Raw genomic sequence first — 16,759 nt, 5'->3', positions numbered from 1 at the left:
CAATAAATGAGAGTTGTGCATAATAATGTAAAAAACATAGAATAAACAGTAAAAATGGTGATCATTTAACTTTAAACTCCGTCCTCATCATTTTTTGCCCGCTTTAGTTCTCTCTCAGAAGTGGTTTTCGCCTGGCGTTTTGGAAAGAATTGATAACCAAAGACGTTTGCTTTTGTCGGCTTTTAACAATCCTTCGAAAATGTCTAAGGCAAACATCAACATAGTGAGTGATCGCCGCACTGGTGAACACTTTTTCTGGGTGATTCACATTTACATAAAATGATCGGAGCGCCTCATGGCCAGAGGGGTGAATGACGAGGACGGTGCATCGACACAGATTTATCTACAGTACAGTATTTATCTATCGACACCAGAGGTGTTAAACTCATTTCACGTGGTGGGCCACATATGGCCTTGGTAGATGTCGAGGTGGCCAGACCATTAAAATTATACAGTACTTTGCTATAAATAACCAAAATTTCCTTTATTTTGGTCTAAAGAAGCACAAGAACATTCGTAAAATCTTAAAATTTAATGAACATTTATTTTACAAAACATTTCCTGAAGCACCTTACATTTCCTTTGACAAATGTGCAATTTACTTTTATCATTCACATATATGCATTGCAACTTACCCGACTGACTGTACAAACTTTAACAAGTAATTGGTCTTGAAAAATATAGTAACGCACTTTAAGATTAAACGAGACTTAAAAAGAAAAGACGTTTAAACCATTTACACGTGCATATAAAATCCTTACAAACTAAGGAGAGTGCTATAAATGTGTTAATGTGAGAGTGCTATTGATAGCGTCTGCTGTGTCTGGTCTGTTTCAGTGACGGACTGAGGCCACTGTTGTCTTCTAATCTGATCAAAACAGTGTGTCCCCTGGTGGATACTCCATGGATTGCACCGTATTAAAAATATTAATTCCGTGTCTTTTATGCATTTTTTCACTTTTAAATTATCCTGCTGGCCTAATCGAACCTCCTTGCGGTCCGGTTCCGGCCCGCGGACCGTACGTTTGACACCCCTAATCTTCACACACAGACACATACGGTCGATGTCCCTCTTAGCCAATGGGATGCCAGGATGATGCTCGGTAATAGCTAATTGCAGAGCAGCTATAAGTATGTTGCATTCAGGAAACTCTGAGCTGCGAGTAACGGCCCATACTTTCATATCTTGACATTTCTCTTGTAACAAGAAGCAATATTTTCTTGTTGAGGCGTTTCATGATTTGAAAATTTCGTACGAAGAGACGTTCGTCAGTAGCGGTACCACTGTATTTTGGAGTCTTATTCACAATTGAGGAAGTGTGGAACCAGAGAGCGATCGTGTTTCGGGCTACTTTAGTGCCATTTTACATAGCCACATTGCATGAACTAATAAAACTTGCTAAAGAGAGGCAAACATTGTTCTATGGCAACCAGAGCAGAACAATGTTTTATTGTACATTTCATTTTGTTACAGAAATGTCGAATGCAAAATGACTCATCACATTTGTATTTGGGGATTATTAGGCAAGTTATGCTCTGCAAGTTTTCAGACTTCGGCCGCTTACCCGCTGAAAGCAGAATAACTGCTTGTAAAAGAGCCACCTCAGAGTCGTCCAAGTTAAAGGAGGCGAGTGAGACACCAAGGTCGAAAATGGCGTCCGACACTACACCCAGGCCTCCATTCTTCAGTTGACCTCGCGTGACTGCCATCTCTCCATTAAGTGTGAGAGTCTCACTCTCTGGATCATAGCGAACAGCAGCACGCAACGACATGACTTCCATACAACAGCCTTTCAGCAAAATGATCTGGTCTTCACATGGCAACTGTTAACAAGAGAAAATGATCTTGTCATCATTGATGACTTATTTGTTTAAAAAGTTGCAGAAGTACACACACCCAGAAACAAATATTTTCTTTTTGCTTCATATACATTTGGTCAGCGTTCTGTAACTTCACTAGTCATTGTCAAATTTCAGTCAAATTCTATAAGACAGCATTGAGTTACCAAAAATAATAAAAATAAAAAGTATGTGGACCATTTTAAATTACCTTCTGTTTCGGGCTCTGTGATACGGCTGTATTTCCTATCATTTCTTTTTTTTTTTACTCTTCAAATATATTTTAATTTAATATTTCAATGAATTTAACTTTATATTAAAACTTTTTCTGAGGTCAACATAATGAAGAAGTCAAATTAACCGGTCAATATAAAGATTAAATAAGCACATTTTTAAAAATAATGTGCTGACTCGAGGTGGGTGAATCATATTTGATATCAGTCTATCAATAACTGGTGCTTTTTTTTAAAGCATTTAAAATAAAAAAGAAATTGATTAAAGAGAATAAAAAACAATTCAATTGATTCAACACAAAATTAAATAATACACATTTAGGGGAAAATTAGTATTCAAAATATGTGCTTGGAAAACAAATTTTCATGACACCTTTTTGTTTGAGTGTGTGTGTGTGGGGGGGGGGGTGTTCGTGCGCCCGTACAAATTGCATTCATTATAAAAATGGATGCTGATTGTTGAGAATGTGACTCCAAGTTTTTGTTTGGCAGACTCCCTGTGATAGCCAAATAACCCAAACTAAATCGGTATATTTACAATTATCAATGTAAGAGTTTTGCCATCACAAAATGAATACTTGAATATTTCAAGTTAAAAAAAAAGACTGCCTTTATTTGAGATTTTCTCTAAACATGTATTGATGTTAAGTGAAGTCCAGAAAGACTTCCAGAAAGAGAAGTGGCAAAACCGGGTGTCATTTAAATGTGTACAGACAAGAAACATTGATAACACTTAGAAGCAAACTATTTAATTTTCATAGTCATAAAATGTGACTGATTCGGTAGTGGCACGTACCTCACAAAACATGGGCAGTTTTTTGGCAAAGTCCACCACTCGTTTTATGGCAGGGGTGATAATTTTTGTAAATTGCCTGAATGCCTCTAAATCCACTTGATTTCCTTCAAGGATATTTGCCGTGGATGAATGACCACTATTGGCAGGCTGAAAAGACGAGAAGGGCATTTTAGTGCATACAAATCGACCCCCCCCCAAAAAAAAACACAAACAACAGATTTTTGTCATGATCCTGTTCTTGTGTGTCTCCAGTAGGTGGCAGAGGAGGGCCTTCCCTCTGGCGTGCACACCTGCTGCCAATTTGTTCATCAGGTCAAGCAATGTACAGTATTTAAGGACTTCCCAAGCGTATTCAATAGCAGTTGATGCAACGGGTATACTTGGGAACTACAGTACAGTACTTTATTTTTCATAACAGGCCAACCAAAGTTACAAAAATCTACATTATTTTGCATTGTAGGCATACTGTAGTGATTTCAGCCTGATCTTGTCTGTTTCAGGGACCTTGGCTGTTGTGGGAACATAAAACAACAAAGGGCCACATAAACGTTTAGGGTGGGAAGGTGCTTAAATGACTACTTGAATGTCTACATACGGAGTTGTAAGTCATACCTTAGTTTCAGCCATCCCCGCTGTGCTCTGGTCAGAGGTATAGAATAAATTACATGTTATTTCATTAAGAAGCAATGTTTCCTCCACCTGTTGGATAATCAACAGGAATTGTCAAGTTGAAATCAAGAAAATGGAGCAGGCCAACATGAAATGCAAGACTGAAGACGGATAACAAAAATATGATACGAGATGGCAAACGTGACAAGAACCACAATTTCAAGGGGAACTCACTCTACCGTAGTTGTGAGAGAGAATTACAATTATGTTTTCCAGAGTATACAGTATACTGTATATTCAGTGCCTGTTCTCAGGGGTTTTTTTTTCATAATTACTCCACTTTACCCCTTTCATGTACCCTGTAACCTGATAACATGATTAGCTGTCCACTGGAGTAACCGCTGTCCCTGAAAGGGTTAATATTTAAGATTACCAAATAAGTGTAGCTATCAAACAAAGACAACTCAAAATAAGCTGATGGGATTTTCTTTGGTAATTGTATTTCTCAAGAGGGGGAAAAAACTATTCAAAGCTACTTGGCCCTGTGTGAAAAAGTACTTTCTCTCACTAATTCTGACAATTGTTTGGACCAATGGACACAATGGCCCTTCTTTTCGTTTGAATAGCTGTGGAGATTCAACAAGGAGGTGATCCAGTGGGCGACTGGTTTGCACCTTGGCCTCACAGTGCAGAGCTGCAGGGTTTGAATCCGGCTTCCTGTGTGGAGTTTGCATGCTCTCCCCGTGCCTGTGTGGGTTTTCTCCGGGTACTTTGGTTTCCTCCCACATTCCAAAAACATGCATGGCAGGCTGATTGAACACTTCAAATTGTCCCTAGGTGTGAATGTGAGCACAGATGGCTGTTCGTATGTGTGTTCCCTACGATTGGCAGGCAACTGGTTCAGGGTGTCCCCCGCCTACTGCCCGGAGACAGCTGGGATAGGACAAACACCCACATCGACACCGTCACTGAGTGGGAACCAATCCCACGCTGCCCACACTACTACACTACATCATGACCACTATTGGCAGGTCCAATCAGGTCCCTCCTGGGACCTGTGTGTCCACGTGTGTGGACATGGCGTCTTTGGCTTTGAAGACTATAAGGTTAAATTTTGGACTATAAGGGCCTGGCGTCCACGTATAAGGACGTTTCATCAAGTAAAAAAAGAATTCTTTGTTTTCTTTGTCAAATAATATGACAATTTAATTGAGGTTCTAATTTAGGGAAGCACGGGGAAGTGACTTCTACTGTTGTTATTCTAGATGGTGCTATGCAAAGCATTTCACAATTTTAACTCATTCGCTGAATGTACGTGGACAGTACAGTCATGCAAGAGTTCGGGGTCCAAGGAGGTTAATTTTTTATATAAATGAAAATATTTTAAATGGTCCTTTCTCTTATTTCGCTTCAAGTGTCATTTTCTAGACCTCTTGTTCACAGTCGCTCTTGTTTTCGTAGTTCCTTGTTTCATAAGTATTTTCCTCATTATCATTTCATTTGTGTAGTTCTCGGGAAGCTTCAGTAGCTTGCCTTTTGCAAGTGCCTTCTGTTTATGCATTGTCTTTCCAGGCACTCTATGACCAGAGATTTCAGTTTTCACTTTGAATTTTGGAATCCGAAAACATTATTCGGTTCGGACCTGGACCTAACCGTAACCATGATTGTGTGAGTGTTTGAAATGCAAGGAAGCTTCTTTCCGATTGTTTTAGGGATCGTGTTTGTGGTAAATTGATGGTTTTAACCATTATCACAGGTGATTAAAATGACTATTTGACGCTCAGGTAATGGATGGAAGAGTTAAGGATAAGCTTGATTAACAATGCAGTGCAAACGACAATTTGGGCAAAGGAGCGAGGAGAATCTCACCAAGAATTTCCGCTTCTGCTTCCAGTAATTTCCTTGAGCATTTGTGGCCATATGGGCGTCAGTAGTCATACGAATGAGGTCCCACTCGTTATCGGAGGGCTCGTGTTGATCCATCACTGTTTTTTGTAGCTCCTCCTTGTGGCGACGCTGCCGGTTTTCCTCAATCAGCTTGCGCTTGGCGAGCCGCTTGCTCTCATCCAACACCACTTGTGGGTTTCGGGGGCAGTTGGTGGTGCAGAGGAGGTAAGATAAAAAATAATGAGAAAACTTGAGTGAATTAACAGAAGCGGAAGGTTTGAACAGCTTGAAAACATATCTCATGATGCTAGGCTATTACTACTTCCTGTTGCTGATAAGTGCGCTGGCGAATTTGTCTTGACTTACAGTCTGTAGCCATTCCAACCGCTATACATTTCTTGAAGCGACAATCCTGGCACTGGTTTCTGGTCACCTTGTCTATGGCACATCTTCCCTCGTACTTACAAGCATAGGTTTGCCTGAGGTTTTTCTGAATTGTCCGCCTGAAGAAGCCCTAGACATGAAATGACGCCACATACCGTATGTTCACAGATTCCTCCATTTGCTTCTACAATCCAATCAGGGACTTGTTTGTTACCTTACAACCTTCACAGGTGATACAGCGATAGTGATAGCCCGTAGCTTTGTCCCCACATACTACGCAGAGCTCATCTTTGTCCAGGTAACTTGGTATGTACCCTAGGAGAGAAGAAAATAATTGCCATTGTTTACTATGTTGTTTATGTGGAAAAAAACATTGTGGTCGTGATAAATTGAACAGTTAAAGTTGGAACTGCTTGAATCAGTTAAAAGAAAAAAAATGTAGAAATTAGAGGGAGAATTTTTTTTTCAATTAAAAAAATTGAAATTGCATTTGGGATTAGATGAGAACTTGAATTGGTAAAAAAAAAAAAACAAATGAGAGGGGATTTTTGGCTGTATTTTGAAATTGGAAAAAATAATGCATTTGGGAGAAACTGAGCACATTCATATTGGAACGGTTTGAATAATTCCAAAAATGTAGACAGAGTGGAAAAACACCAAAAAACATGATTGTTGGCTTTTTATTTGAAATTTTGTGTGAACGCTTTGAAACCTTGGCATTAACAAAAAAGAAAAACTAAATATTTTAGCTTTTATTTTGACATGCAAAAGAAAAAACCTGGAGGAAACTAAACCTGCTGACACTCTTCCCTCACACCACTGATTTTTGTAATACTCTGGCCTCATTTTTTACATCCAAAATCCAACTTATCCACCAGCAACTCACCCCTTCAGCTGCTCCTAACCCTCCTTCTCCATTCTCCCCGGTTCCTACCCACCTATTCTCTGCATTCACATCCCCATCTGTCCACCAAATCTCCATCTTAATCCAGAAGTCCAAATCCTCTACTTGTCAACTTGACCCTCTCCCTACCGTTTTAGTCAAAGCTTCTATCCCGGCCCTCTCCCCTCTCATCACTAACATTATTCAAACTTCCCTCTCTACTGGCATTGTACCATCCCATCTCAAAACTGCTGCTGTCACTCCCATACTGAAGAAACCTGGCTCTGATCCCTCCGACTTGAACAACTTTCGTCCCATATCAAACCTTCCGTTCATCTCCAAATCTCTAGAAAAAACAGTAGCTGCTCAACTTCACACCCATCTTTCCTCCAATAACCTCTACGAACAATTTCAATCTGGCTTCCGTCCCCTCCAAAGTACCGAAACTGCCCTCCTCAAAATATGCAATGACCTTCTTCTCTCTGCTGACTCCGCTTCACTCGCCATCCTCCTCCTGCTTCACCTCAGTGCAGCCTTTGACACCATCTCTCACTCCATCCTCCTCGACAGACTCTCCTCCATTGGCATCACCAGGATCCCCCTCTCCTGGTTCCGCTCCTATCTTTCTGACCGCACCCAGTTTATCCAGCTCAAACGTTTTAGATCTCACCCCTCTCCCCTCACTTCAGTTGTTCCTCAGGGTTCTGTCCTTGGCCCATTGCTATTTCTAATCGATCTTCTTTCCCTTGGTAATATCTTCAGGAAACATCACATTCACTTTCATTGCTACGTGGATGACACCCAGCTCTACATCTCTACCCAACCTAATACCATACTTCCACCATCCTCCCTAACCAACTGCCTGCAGGAATTAAAATCTTGGTTCACCTCAAATTTCCTCAAACTGAATAGCAATAAAACTGAATTCCTCCTCATTGGCACTAAATCCACTCTAAACAAACAATTTCTCCATCCCTTCGAAAGCTCTTCCATCTTCACCTCCCCTCAGGTCAAGAGTCTGGGTGTCATCCTTGATAGCACCCTCTCCTTCACCTCACATATCAACCACATCACTCGTTCTGCATATTATCATCTTCGAAACATCCACCGGCTCCGCTCTTCTCTCACTCCTCAGTCCACTGCTATACTTGTACACACCCTCGTCACCTCGCGACTCGATTACTGTAATTCCCTTCTGTTTGGTCTCCCTCAAAAAACCCTCCATAAGCTTCAACTGGTCCAAAATTCAGCCGCCCGCATTATCACACTCACACCATACATAAACCATATTACACCTGTCCTCCAACATCTCCACTGGCTCCCCATTTTACACCGCATTCAATATAAAATCCTGCTCCTCACATTCAAATCCATTCATAACCTAGCCCCTCCATACCTATCTGACCTCATCCATATTCCTACGCCTGTCCGCTCTCTTCGTTCCTCCTCCTCTGTCCTCCTCTCTGTCCCCCCTGCTCGCCTCGTCACCATGGGAAATAGAGCCTTCAGTCGCTCTGCTCCCCAGCTTTGGAACTCACTCCCAGTTGACTTTCGTAATTCAGACTCACTAACACATTTCAAATCCAGCCTCAAAACACATCTGTTTTCAACAAGCCTATTCACTCAGACCATAAAGCCATTATTTTATTTATTTTTGTTGTATTTATTTTTTCTTATTTGATGTTGTTTTTAACATTGTACTCGTGATTTTAACTGCTTGATGTAAGGTGTCCTTGAGTTTCTAGAAAGGCGCCCACAAATAAAATGTATTATTATTATTAAAAAGAATGAAATGAATGGGATTAAGCTGAACAATTACAATCAGTCAAAAATGAAGAAATTAGGTTTTAAACCACCCAATTTAAATTTTGCGGCTTTTATTTTGAATTTTTAAACATTAATTTGTAATGCGGGATAGACTGAACGGGTTGATATTTGAACAGTTACGAATGGGTAAAATTGGTCGAAGTTACAGGTAAAAAGCCCCAAATTTTGAAATCGCCTCGGCCACCCCATGGGCTTCCTTCCCACCCCAAGGATAAATGTCTACTCGGAAAGCAGTAGATTTTTGTCACAATGGTTTTCAACTGAATCCATGAGAGAGGGCACAACTCAAACAAAATGCACTCCTAACTTAAAGATACAAACAGCTTGTCCGAACAGCACCCGTTTCAGGGAACATGAGCGTGTTCCCATTTTTTTTTTTTGGATGAAAATAATTATGCAATTCGACCAGGTTTAAAATACAAGTCTATGGTGGATATGTTGTTGCACCCAAAACACACACGAACAAAACATCTTTATGTACATTATTATATATACGCCCACTAAATTGCATTGTCAAACCTTAGTGAATGTCATGATCCTGTTCTTGCGTGTCTCCAGTCGAGGTGCAGTCGAGTGCCCTCCTTTCAGTGTGCACACCTGCTGCTAATGTTCTTCTCTATTGTCATGTACTGTATGTACTGTATGTATGGACTGTCAAAATGTCAAGATTCGTCGGATTATTCTGGTAAGTGTCCGGAACAGAATTGGACTTTCAAAACGTGGACTCAGACGGAATTGAGTAAAACGGGTTTATTAATGCAAAAAACACAAACAATACTGTCCCGACAAAGTACAATTAAAGATGCTGGTTACAATAACCAGGGAAAAACAAAACTAACCAAAAACCCTTGCAAAAGACAAGAATAATATGAACGGAAATAGTTTGTCATGAAAAGATAAGAAAATAGCCAAAAGACGAAGGATGCAAAAACGAGACGAAGCTTTGTAATAAAAATACTTTTATACGATGATGAATGAAAAAACGGGGCGAGAATATACACTGCCTGATAAGTGCAGTCGTCGACTATATTCTACACTTGTAGACAAAGTCATGAGCCAGGTGAGGAAAATCCGACAAATCTTGACAGTCCATACACGGCAATTGATAACATTGGCAACAGGTGTGCACTAAGGGTGTGGAAAATAATCGATATTAATCGATACATCGATGCGCACGTGCGCGATGCGAGTGCATCGGCTCATTCACTGGGTACGACGCGATTGACGGGTGAAATCGAGATACATCACGATGCATTGGTGGGTATCGGTAAAATCCGATTCAAGCACCGTTTTATTCATGTTAAACGTCACCTATTTGCCCTTTCCTATGCGCAATGAGCCGTCACCTTACCGTGGTGGAGGGGTTTGCGTGTCCCAATGATCCTAGGAGCTAAGTTGTCTGGGGCTTTATGCCCCTGGCAGGGTCACCCATGGCAAACAGGTTCTAGGTGAGGGGCCAGACAAAGCATGGCTCATAGACCCTTATGATGACTACAATATATGGACCAAGGTTTCCCTTGCCCGGACGCGGGTCACCGGGGCCCCACTCTGGAGCCAGGCCTGGAGGTGGGGCTCGTTGGCAAGCGCCTGGTGGCCGGGCCTACACCCATGGGGCCCGGCCGGGCACAGCCCGAAGAGGCAACGTGGGTCCCCCTTCCCATGGGCTCACCACCCATGAGAGGGGCCAAAGGGGTCGGGTGCTATGTGAGCTGGGCGGCAGCCAAAGACGGGGACCCTGGCGGTCCGATCCTCGGCTGCAGAAGCTAGCTCTTGGGACATGGAATGTCACCTCTCTGGCAGGGAAGGAGCCCGAGCTGGTGTGTGAGGCAAAGAATTTCCGACTGGATATAGTCGGACTTGCCTCCACACACAGCTTGGGTTCTGGTACCAGTTCTCTTGAGAGGGGTTGGACTCTCTTCCACTCTGGAGTTGCTCACGGTGAGAGGCGCAGAGCAGGTGTGGGCATACTCATTGCCCCCCGGCTCAGTGCCTGTACATTGGGGTTCACACCGGTAGACGAGAGGGTTGCCTCCCTCCGCCTTCGGGTGGGTGGACGGGTACTGACTGTTGTTTGTGCATATGCACCAAACAGCAGCTCAGCATACCCACCCTTTTTGGAGTCCTTGGAGGGTGTGCTGGAGAGTACTCCTGCTGGGGACTCCCTTGTTCTGCTGGGGGACTTCAATGCTCACGTGGGCAATGACAGTGAGACCTGGAGGGGCGTGATTGGGAGGAACGGCCCCCCCGATCAGAACTCGAGTGGTGTTTTGTTATTGGACTTCTGTGCTCGCCACGGATTGTCCATAACGAACACCTTGTTCAAACATAAGGGTGTCCATATGTGCACTTGGCACCAGGACACCCTAGGCCGCAGTTCGATGATCGACTTTGTAGTTGTATCATCGGATTTGCGGCCGCATGTTCTGGACACTCGGGTGAAGAGAGGGGCGGAGCTGTCAACTGATCACCACCTGGTGGTGAGTAGGCTCCGATGGTGGGGGAAGATGCCAGTCCGTCCTGGCAGACCCAAACGTATCGTGAGGGTTTGTTGGAATCCCCTGTCAGAAGGAGTTTAAACTCCCACCTTCGACAGAGCTTTTCCCATGTTCCGGGGGAGGCGGGGGACATTGAGCCCGAGTGGACCATGTTCCGTGCCTCTATTGTTGAGGCGGCCAATCTGAGTTGTGGCCGTAAGGTGGTTGGTGCCTGTCGTGGCGGCAATCCCCGTACTCGCTGGTGGACACCAGCAGTAAGGGATGCCGTCAAGCTGAAGAAGGAGTCCTATCGAGCCTTTATGGCCTGTGGGACCCCAGAGGCAGCTGACAGGTATCGACTGGCCAAGCGGACCGCGGCTTCGGTGGTCGCCGAGGCAAAAACCCGAGCGTGGGAAGAGTTCGGTGAGGCCATGGAAGCCGACTTCCGGACGGCTTCGAGGAAATTCTGGTCCACCATCCGACGTCTCAGGAGGGGGAAGCAGTGCACCACTAACACTGTGTACAGTGGGGATGGGGCGCTGCTGACTTCGACTCGGGACGTTGTGAACCGGAGGGCAGAGTACTTCGAAGACCTCCTCAACTCCACCAACACGCCTTCCTTGGAGGAAGCAGAGCCCGAGGACTCTGAGGTGGGCTCTCCTATCTCTGTGGTTGAAGTCACCGATGTGGTTAAAAAGCTCCTCGGTGGCAAGGCCCCAGGGGTGGATGAGATCCGCCCGGAGTTCCTCAAGGCTCTGGATGTTGTGGGGCTGTCCTGGTTGACACGCCTCTGCAACATCGCGTGGTCAACAGGGAGAGTGCCTCTGGATTGGCAGACCGGGGTGGTAGTCCCTCTTTTTAAAAAGGGGGACCGGAGGGTGTGTTCCAACTACAGAGGGATCACACTCCTCAGCCTCCCTGGTAAGGTCTATTCAGGGGTGCTGGAGAGGAGGGTCCGTCAGGAAGTCGAGCCTCAGATTGAGGAGGAGCAGTGTGGTTTTCGTCCCGGCCGTGGAACAGTGGACCAGCTCTACACCCTTAGCAGGGTCCTTGAGGGTATGTGGGAATTCTCCCAACCAGTCTACATGTGTTTTGTGGACTTGGAGAAGGCGTTTGACCGTGTCCCTCGGGGAGTTCTGTGGGGGGTGCTTCGTGGGTATGGGGTACCGAACCCCCTGATACGGGCTGTTCGGTCACTATACCACCGATGTCAGAGTTTGGTTCGCATTGCCGGCAGTAAGTCGGAATCGTTTCCAGTGGGGGTAGGACTCCGCCAAGGCTGCCCTTTGTCGCCGATTCTATTCATAACCTTTATGGACAGAATTTCTAGGCGCAGACGAAGCGTTGAGGGAGTCCGTTTTGGGGGCCTCAGTATTACATCCCTGCTTTTTGCAGATGATGTGGTGCTGTTGGCTCCTTCAAATGGGGCTCTACAACTCTCACTGGAGCGTTTCGCAGCCGAGTGTGAAGCGGTTGGGATGAAAATCAGCGCCTCCAAATCTGAAACCATGGTCCTCAGTCGGAAAAGGGTGGAGTGCCCCCTTCGGGTCGGGGGGGAGATCTTGCCCCAAGTGGAGGAGTTTAAGTATCTTGGGGTCTTGTTCACGAGTGAGGGCAGGAGGGAGCGAGAGATCGACAGGCGGATCGGTGCAGCGTCTGCTGTGATGCGGACGTTGTATCGGTCTGTCGTGGTGAAGAAGGAGCTGAGCCAAAGGGCGAAGCTCTCAATTTACCGGTCGATCTACGTCCCAACCCTCATCTATGGCCACGAGCTATGGGTCGTGACCGAAAGAACGAGATCCCGGATACAAGCGGCCGAAATGAGTTTTCTCCGCAGGGTGTCCGGGCTCTCCCTTAGAGATAAGGTGAGGAGCTCGGTCATCCGGGAGGGGCTCAGAGTCGAGCCGCTTCTCCTCCACATCGAGAGGAGCCAGATGAGGTGGCTTGGGCATCTGATTCGGATGCCTCCTGAGCGCCTCCCTGGTGAGGTGTTCCGGGCATGTCCCACCGGGAGGAGACCCCGAGGAAGACCCAGGACACGCTGGAGAGACTACGTCACCCAGCTGGCCTGGGAACGCCTCGGGATCCCCCGGGGAGAGCTGGAAGAAGTAGCTAGGAAGAGGGAAGTCTGGGCTTCCCTGCTAAAGCTGTTGCCCCCGCGACCCGGCCCTGGATAAGCGGTAGATGATGGATGGATGGATGGATGGATATGCGCAATGAATGCACCATCATTACTTTGCGTTTTGTGTTGAAAACGGACGGAAGCCGTGAGTGTACATACAGTCCAGTACACTACTCGCGAAACAAGTAAGTTCGCGCAAGCAGCAGCGAGGAAACTACTTTATTTAATGCGCTCGCAACATTTACATATTATGTTTGGAAACTACGGCTTCGAAAAGAAAGATGGAAAGCTTGATAAAACCTCGGTAATTTGCAAAGAATGTCGCACTACGAAGCCATACAACGGCAGCGCCACAAATATGCAGACCACTTAAAACGATGGCACCACATCACCGACAAGGTTCCTGCCCCCTCCCCGTCCAGTTCCTCGTTGGACACCGGAGAAACTTGGCAAACCAGGTCGGGATACGAAAAAAAAATCGCCTCTTATTTTGGGGGTCCCCTTGCAGCTCACTGTGACCGCGCAAGGAAAAACTATATATGGATGACTCGTTTAGACATTTCATTTTGACACTCAGTGAGAGTGGTCTGTGTACGCTACAATACACACAGCAGCTTTGAGGCTGTGACTGCCACATTGTTTCAATTGTATTTTTTTCTGTCCTATGGAGATGGATATTTCATATAAGACACTCAGTGAGTAGTCTGTTTGTGTTTACACTACGGCAACAGCTGTGAGTCTCAGGCGCCAAATTGTTTACGTTTTCTTTGCACAAAACCCAATTGTGAAAGGGGTTAAATAAGTTTTTTTTACACGTTCTACTGTTTATAAGGAATAAAGTGGTCTACTTTTTGCAATATCATACTGAATTCAAATCTTTTTTAAAACTTTTTTTCTTTGAGTATTTGCATCATGTTTAATTGCACACACAATATCACAACAAATTCCACTGTAGCGTATCGGATCGCATTGATTTGAACTAAATGTGTATCGCGTCGTATCACATCGTGAAGACGGTGAAACGTATCGCATCGTGTCGCCAGAAAATTCCATGTATCGTTTAAGTATCGCATCGCTGGTAGTGCATCGAGATGTGTATCGCATCGTCCTCAGTGCTGAGATTCACATCCCGAGTGTGCACACTGAAAGGAGGGCCCTCGACTGCCACCTGCTGGAGACACACAAAGAACGGGATCGTGACAACATTTTCAACATGGAACATAAGAGGAATTGGTTCACATTCATGAAAGAACACCATTTTTAACCAATATTCATTTCACTTCTTCACGTATTGATTGTTTTCTTGTTTCCAACTGCATGATATCGCACATTTCAAACTCTACAACAGACCCTATTATTATAATCAGTGATCGTGCCACTGTATCATTCACATGGAATTACAAATACATAAACAAAACATCCACTAGATGGCGACTAAAACAGCTTTCCTTGAAGGCTCAGACATTCATTCATTCATTCATCTTCTTCCGAGCCGCTTGATCCTCACTAGGGTCGCGGGAGGTGCTGGAGCCTATCCCAGCTGTCTCCGGGCAGTCGGCGGGGGACACCCTGAATCGGTTGCCAGCCAATCGCAGGGCACACAGAAACGAACAACCACTCACACTCACACCTAGGGACAATTTGGACTGTTCAATCAGCCTGCCATGCATGTTTTTGGAATGTGGGAGACATCCGTCTTGAAAATAATAATAATAATAATAAATTTTATTTATAAGCGCCTTTCAAGACACCCGAGGACACTTTACAATAGCAAAAAACACAAAACATCCCCGGCGTAAATTATCACCATTGATTCAATGAGCAGCAGGAAAAGCGGTATTAAGAAGAATAATGGTGAAGAGATAGCGCTGATTATTTGCCGACGGAGAGTTTGTTTTCATGACTTAAAAACCACATTTGTGCTTGTGATGCTAAAATTGCCTCTGCATATTATAAGTAAGCGGCGCTCCAAGAATTTAATATTACTCATTGTATATTGCTCTAAGGATCATATTCTTTGTAAAACTATCTGCGTAATGCTTAAAGGCGTTTTATTTGTTCATTCAACATTTGCCCGACCAGTAACCGACATCGCTATCCTCGTCCAGCAGAACGTACAGTACGTTACTACAAAATTCCAGTCTTTTTTTTCTCCGTAAGATAATGTCACCGAAAACCACTTGACTAAAGGAACAAAACGGATCTCGTTTTGTCAACATGTTCAGAACTAAGGAAGTTATGACGGTTCCAAAAACTTCACAAATGCCCCCTGCAACACAGTGTGTCCCATAGTGTCTCCATACCTTGTAGAATAAACGTTTCTTGACATAAACTGTTGTTAATATAATATTCTTGATGTACAGTAGATTTCAATTTTTTGGCTATTTGAAAGTGCTCTATAATTAGAGTTGAGTTGTGAAATGTAAAGGAATCAATTTTAGAACCACATATATGTATGGAATATTTTCCTATGTATGGAGAATTACAGGACACCCTGTAGTAGAATGGTCTGTGAAAGACGCCGGTTTGCACCAACAAGGTTTAACTATAAAATTAAGTTGAAATTTTGGCACCCAATTATCTGCATCACACAAATTAGATGCAACTTTGTCTTCATGACTCCCCAAATAACCAAAAATTAGGTATGTTAATATCTTTAAAAAAGCTAGCTTTCAACACATTTTGGGCGGTCAAAGAAGTTATCATGCCGTGCCTGCAATACACAGAGAAATAATGCCTAAAAATCATCACAATGAAATCAAGACGAGAGATGGCATTCTACTGTACATATCTAAAACTAGACATGGGAAACATAACCAGCCTGAGTGCAGTTTTCCGAGATGAGCGCAATCAGACTTGCGTAAACGAATAATGACGGAAACAAGTCCATTGTCACACACACGTCTGAAAATATTGTCAGTCGAGTTCGTTGATGAATTGATGCAATCGTTCTGTCAGTACAAGGGACAGTCAATTGTGCAGCAAGGTTGAATAATAATTGTAAAAATAAGAAGGAAGCTGTGGTACACTCTTGAATTCAAACTAATTTCTTTCTTACATTATTTTTTTCGCAGATAAAACATGGGGGCATATCGCTATATGCAGGAGTTGTGGCGCAAGAAGCAGTCAGATGTGATGCGCTTCTTGCTTCGTGTGCGCTGCTGGCAGTACCGCCAACTGTCAAACCTTCACCGCGCACCAAGACCCACCAGACCCGATAAAGCTCGTAGGCTGGGTTACAAGGCTAAACAAGGTTAATGACATACATTGGTCATCTTGTCATGAATTATGTCCTCTGTGGAGTTCATTGCTTTGTGATGCCATTGTATTTATCGTTTTTGGGAGGGGTACCATCAGTATGCCAGTGCTGTGATTTAACTCTGTCCATGATCATTCAAATTACTTTAATGTATTTGCATTTGTGCACTGATATTTAACGTAATGTGTATGTAACATTTCAAGGTGTTTAGGATTTAGGCACGACACAATGTAACCGATTGTATTTCATTCAAACAGGTTATGTCATTTACCGTATCCGCGTGCGCCGTGGTGGCCGTAAACGCCCTGTGCCCAAAGGTGCCACGTATGGAAAGCCTGTGCACCACGGTGTTAACCAGATCAAGTTTGCCCGCAGTTTACAAGCCACTGCTGAGGTACGTGCCCCGAATGTAGACCCGACACTCAAATGTGATCCAAGATTTATCG

At 44.2% G+C, this 16,759-nt stretch overlaps 2 protein-coding genes across 9 annotated transcripts in view; one reads left to right on the top strand and one right to left on the bottom strand.

Moving 5' to 3' along the window:
- thrb (thyroid hormone receptor beta) overlaps window positions 1-16,759 on the bottom strand; it is a 63,234-nt gene that overhangs the window by 1,587 nt on the left and 44,888 nt on the right. For 2 of the 8 annotated variants that reach the window (XM_052071161.1, XM_052071157.1), the window contains exons 7-8: window positions 2,869-3,015; window positions 1,566-1,824 (exon numbers count right to left, since the gene is read on the bottom strand). The exons of 1 other annotated variant lie outside the window; for it this stretch is intronic. In XM_052071161.1, the coding sequence (XP_051927121.1) occupies window positions 1,566-1,824; window positions 2,869-3,015 (406 nt within the window). Of the gene's footprint in view, window positions 1-1,565; window positions 1,825-2,868; window positions 3,016-3,480; window positions 3,568-5,346; window positions 5,553-5,730; window positions 5,879-5,962; window positions 6,064-16,759 lie in introns of all 8 variants that reach the window. 5 more of the 8 variants (XM_052071152.1, XM_052071158.1, XM_052071159.1 and 2 more) reach the window with 5 other exon arrangements.
- The window catches only part of rpl15 (ribosomal protein L15), a 37,902-nt gene that overhangs the window by 19,219 nt on the left and 1,924 nt on the right, over window positions 1-16,759 (top strand). The window contains exons 2-3 of the mRNA XM_052071303.1: window positions 16,129-16,307; window positions 16,571-16,707. Coding sequence (XP_051927263.1) covers window positions 16,136-16,307; window positions 16,571-16,707 — 309 coding nt within the window. The 5' untranslated portion in view covers window positions 16,129-16,135. The remainder of the gene's footprint in view (window positions 1-16,128; window positions 16,308-16,570; window positions 16,708-16,759) is intronic.

Source organism: Hippocampus zosterae, chromosome 7 (assembly GCF_025434085.1).
Source record: "Hippocampus zosterae strain Florida chromosome 7, ASM2543408v3, whole genome shotgun sequence".
NCBI lineage: Eukaryota > Metazoa > Chordata > Actinopteri > Syngnathiformes > Syngnathidae > Hippocampus > Hippocampus zosterae.
This window is presented reverse-complemented; position numbering and strand designations above follow the sequence as displayed.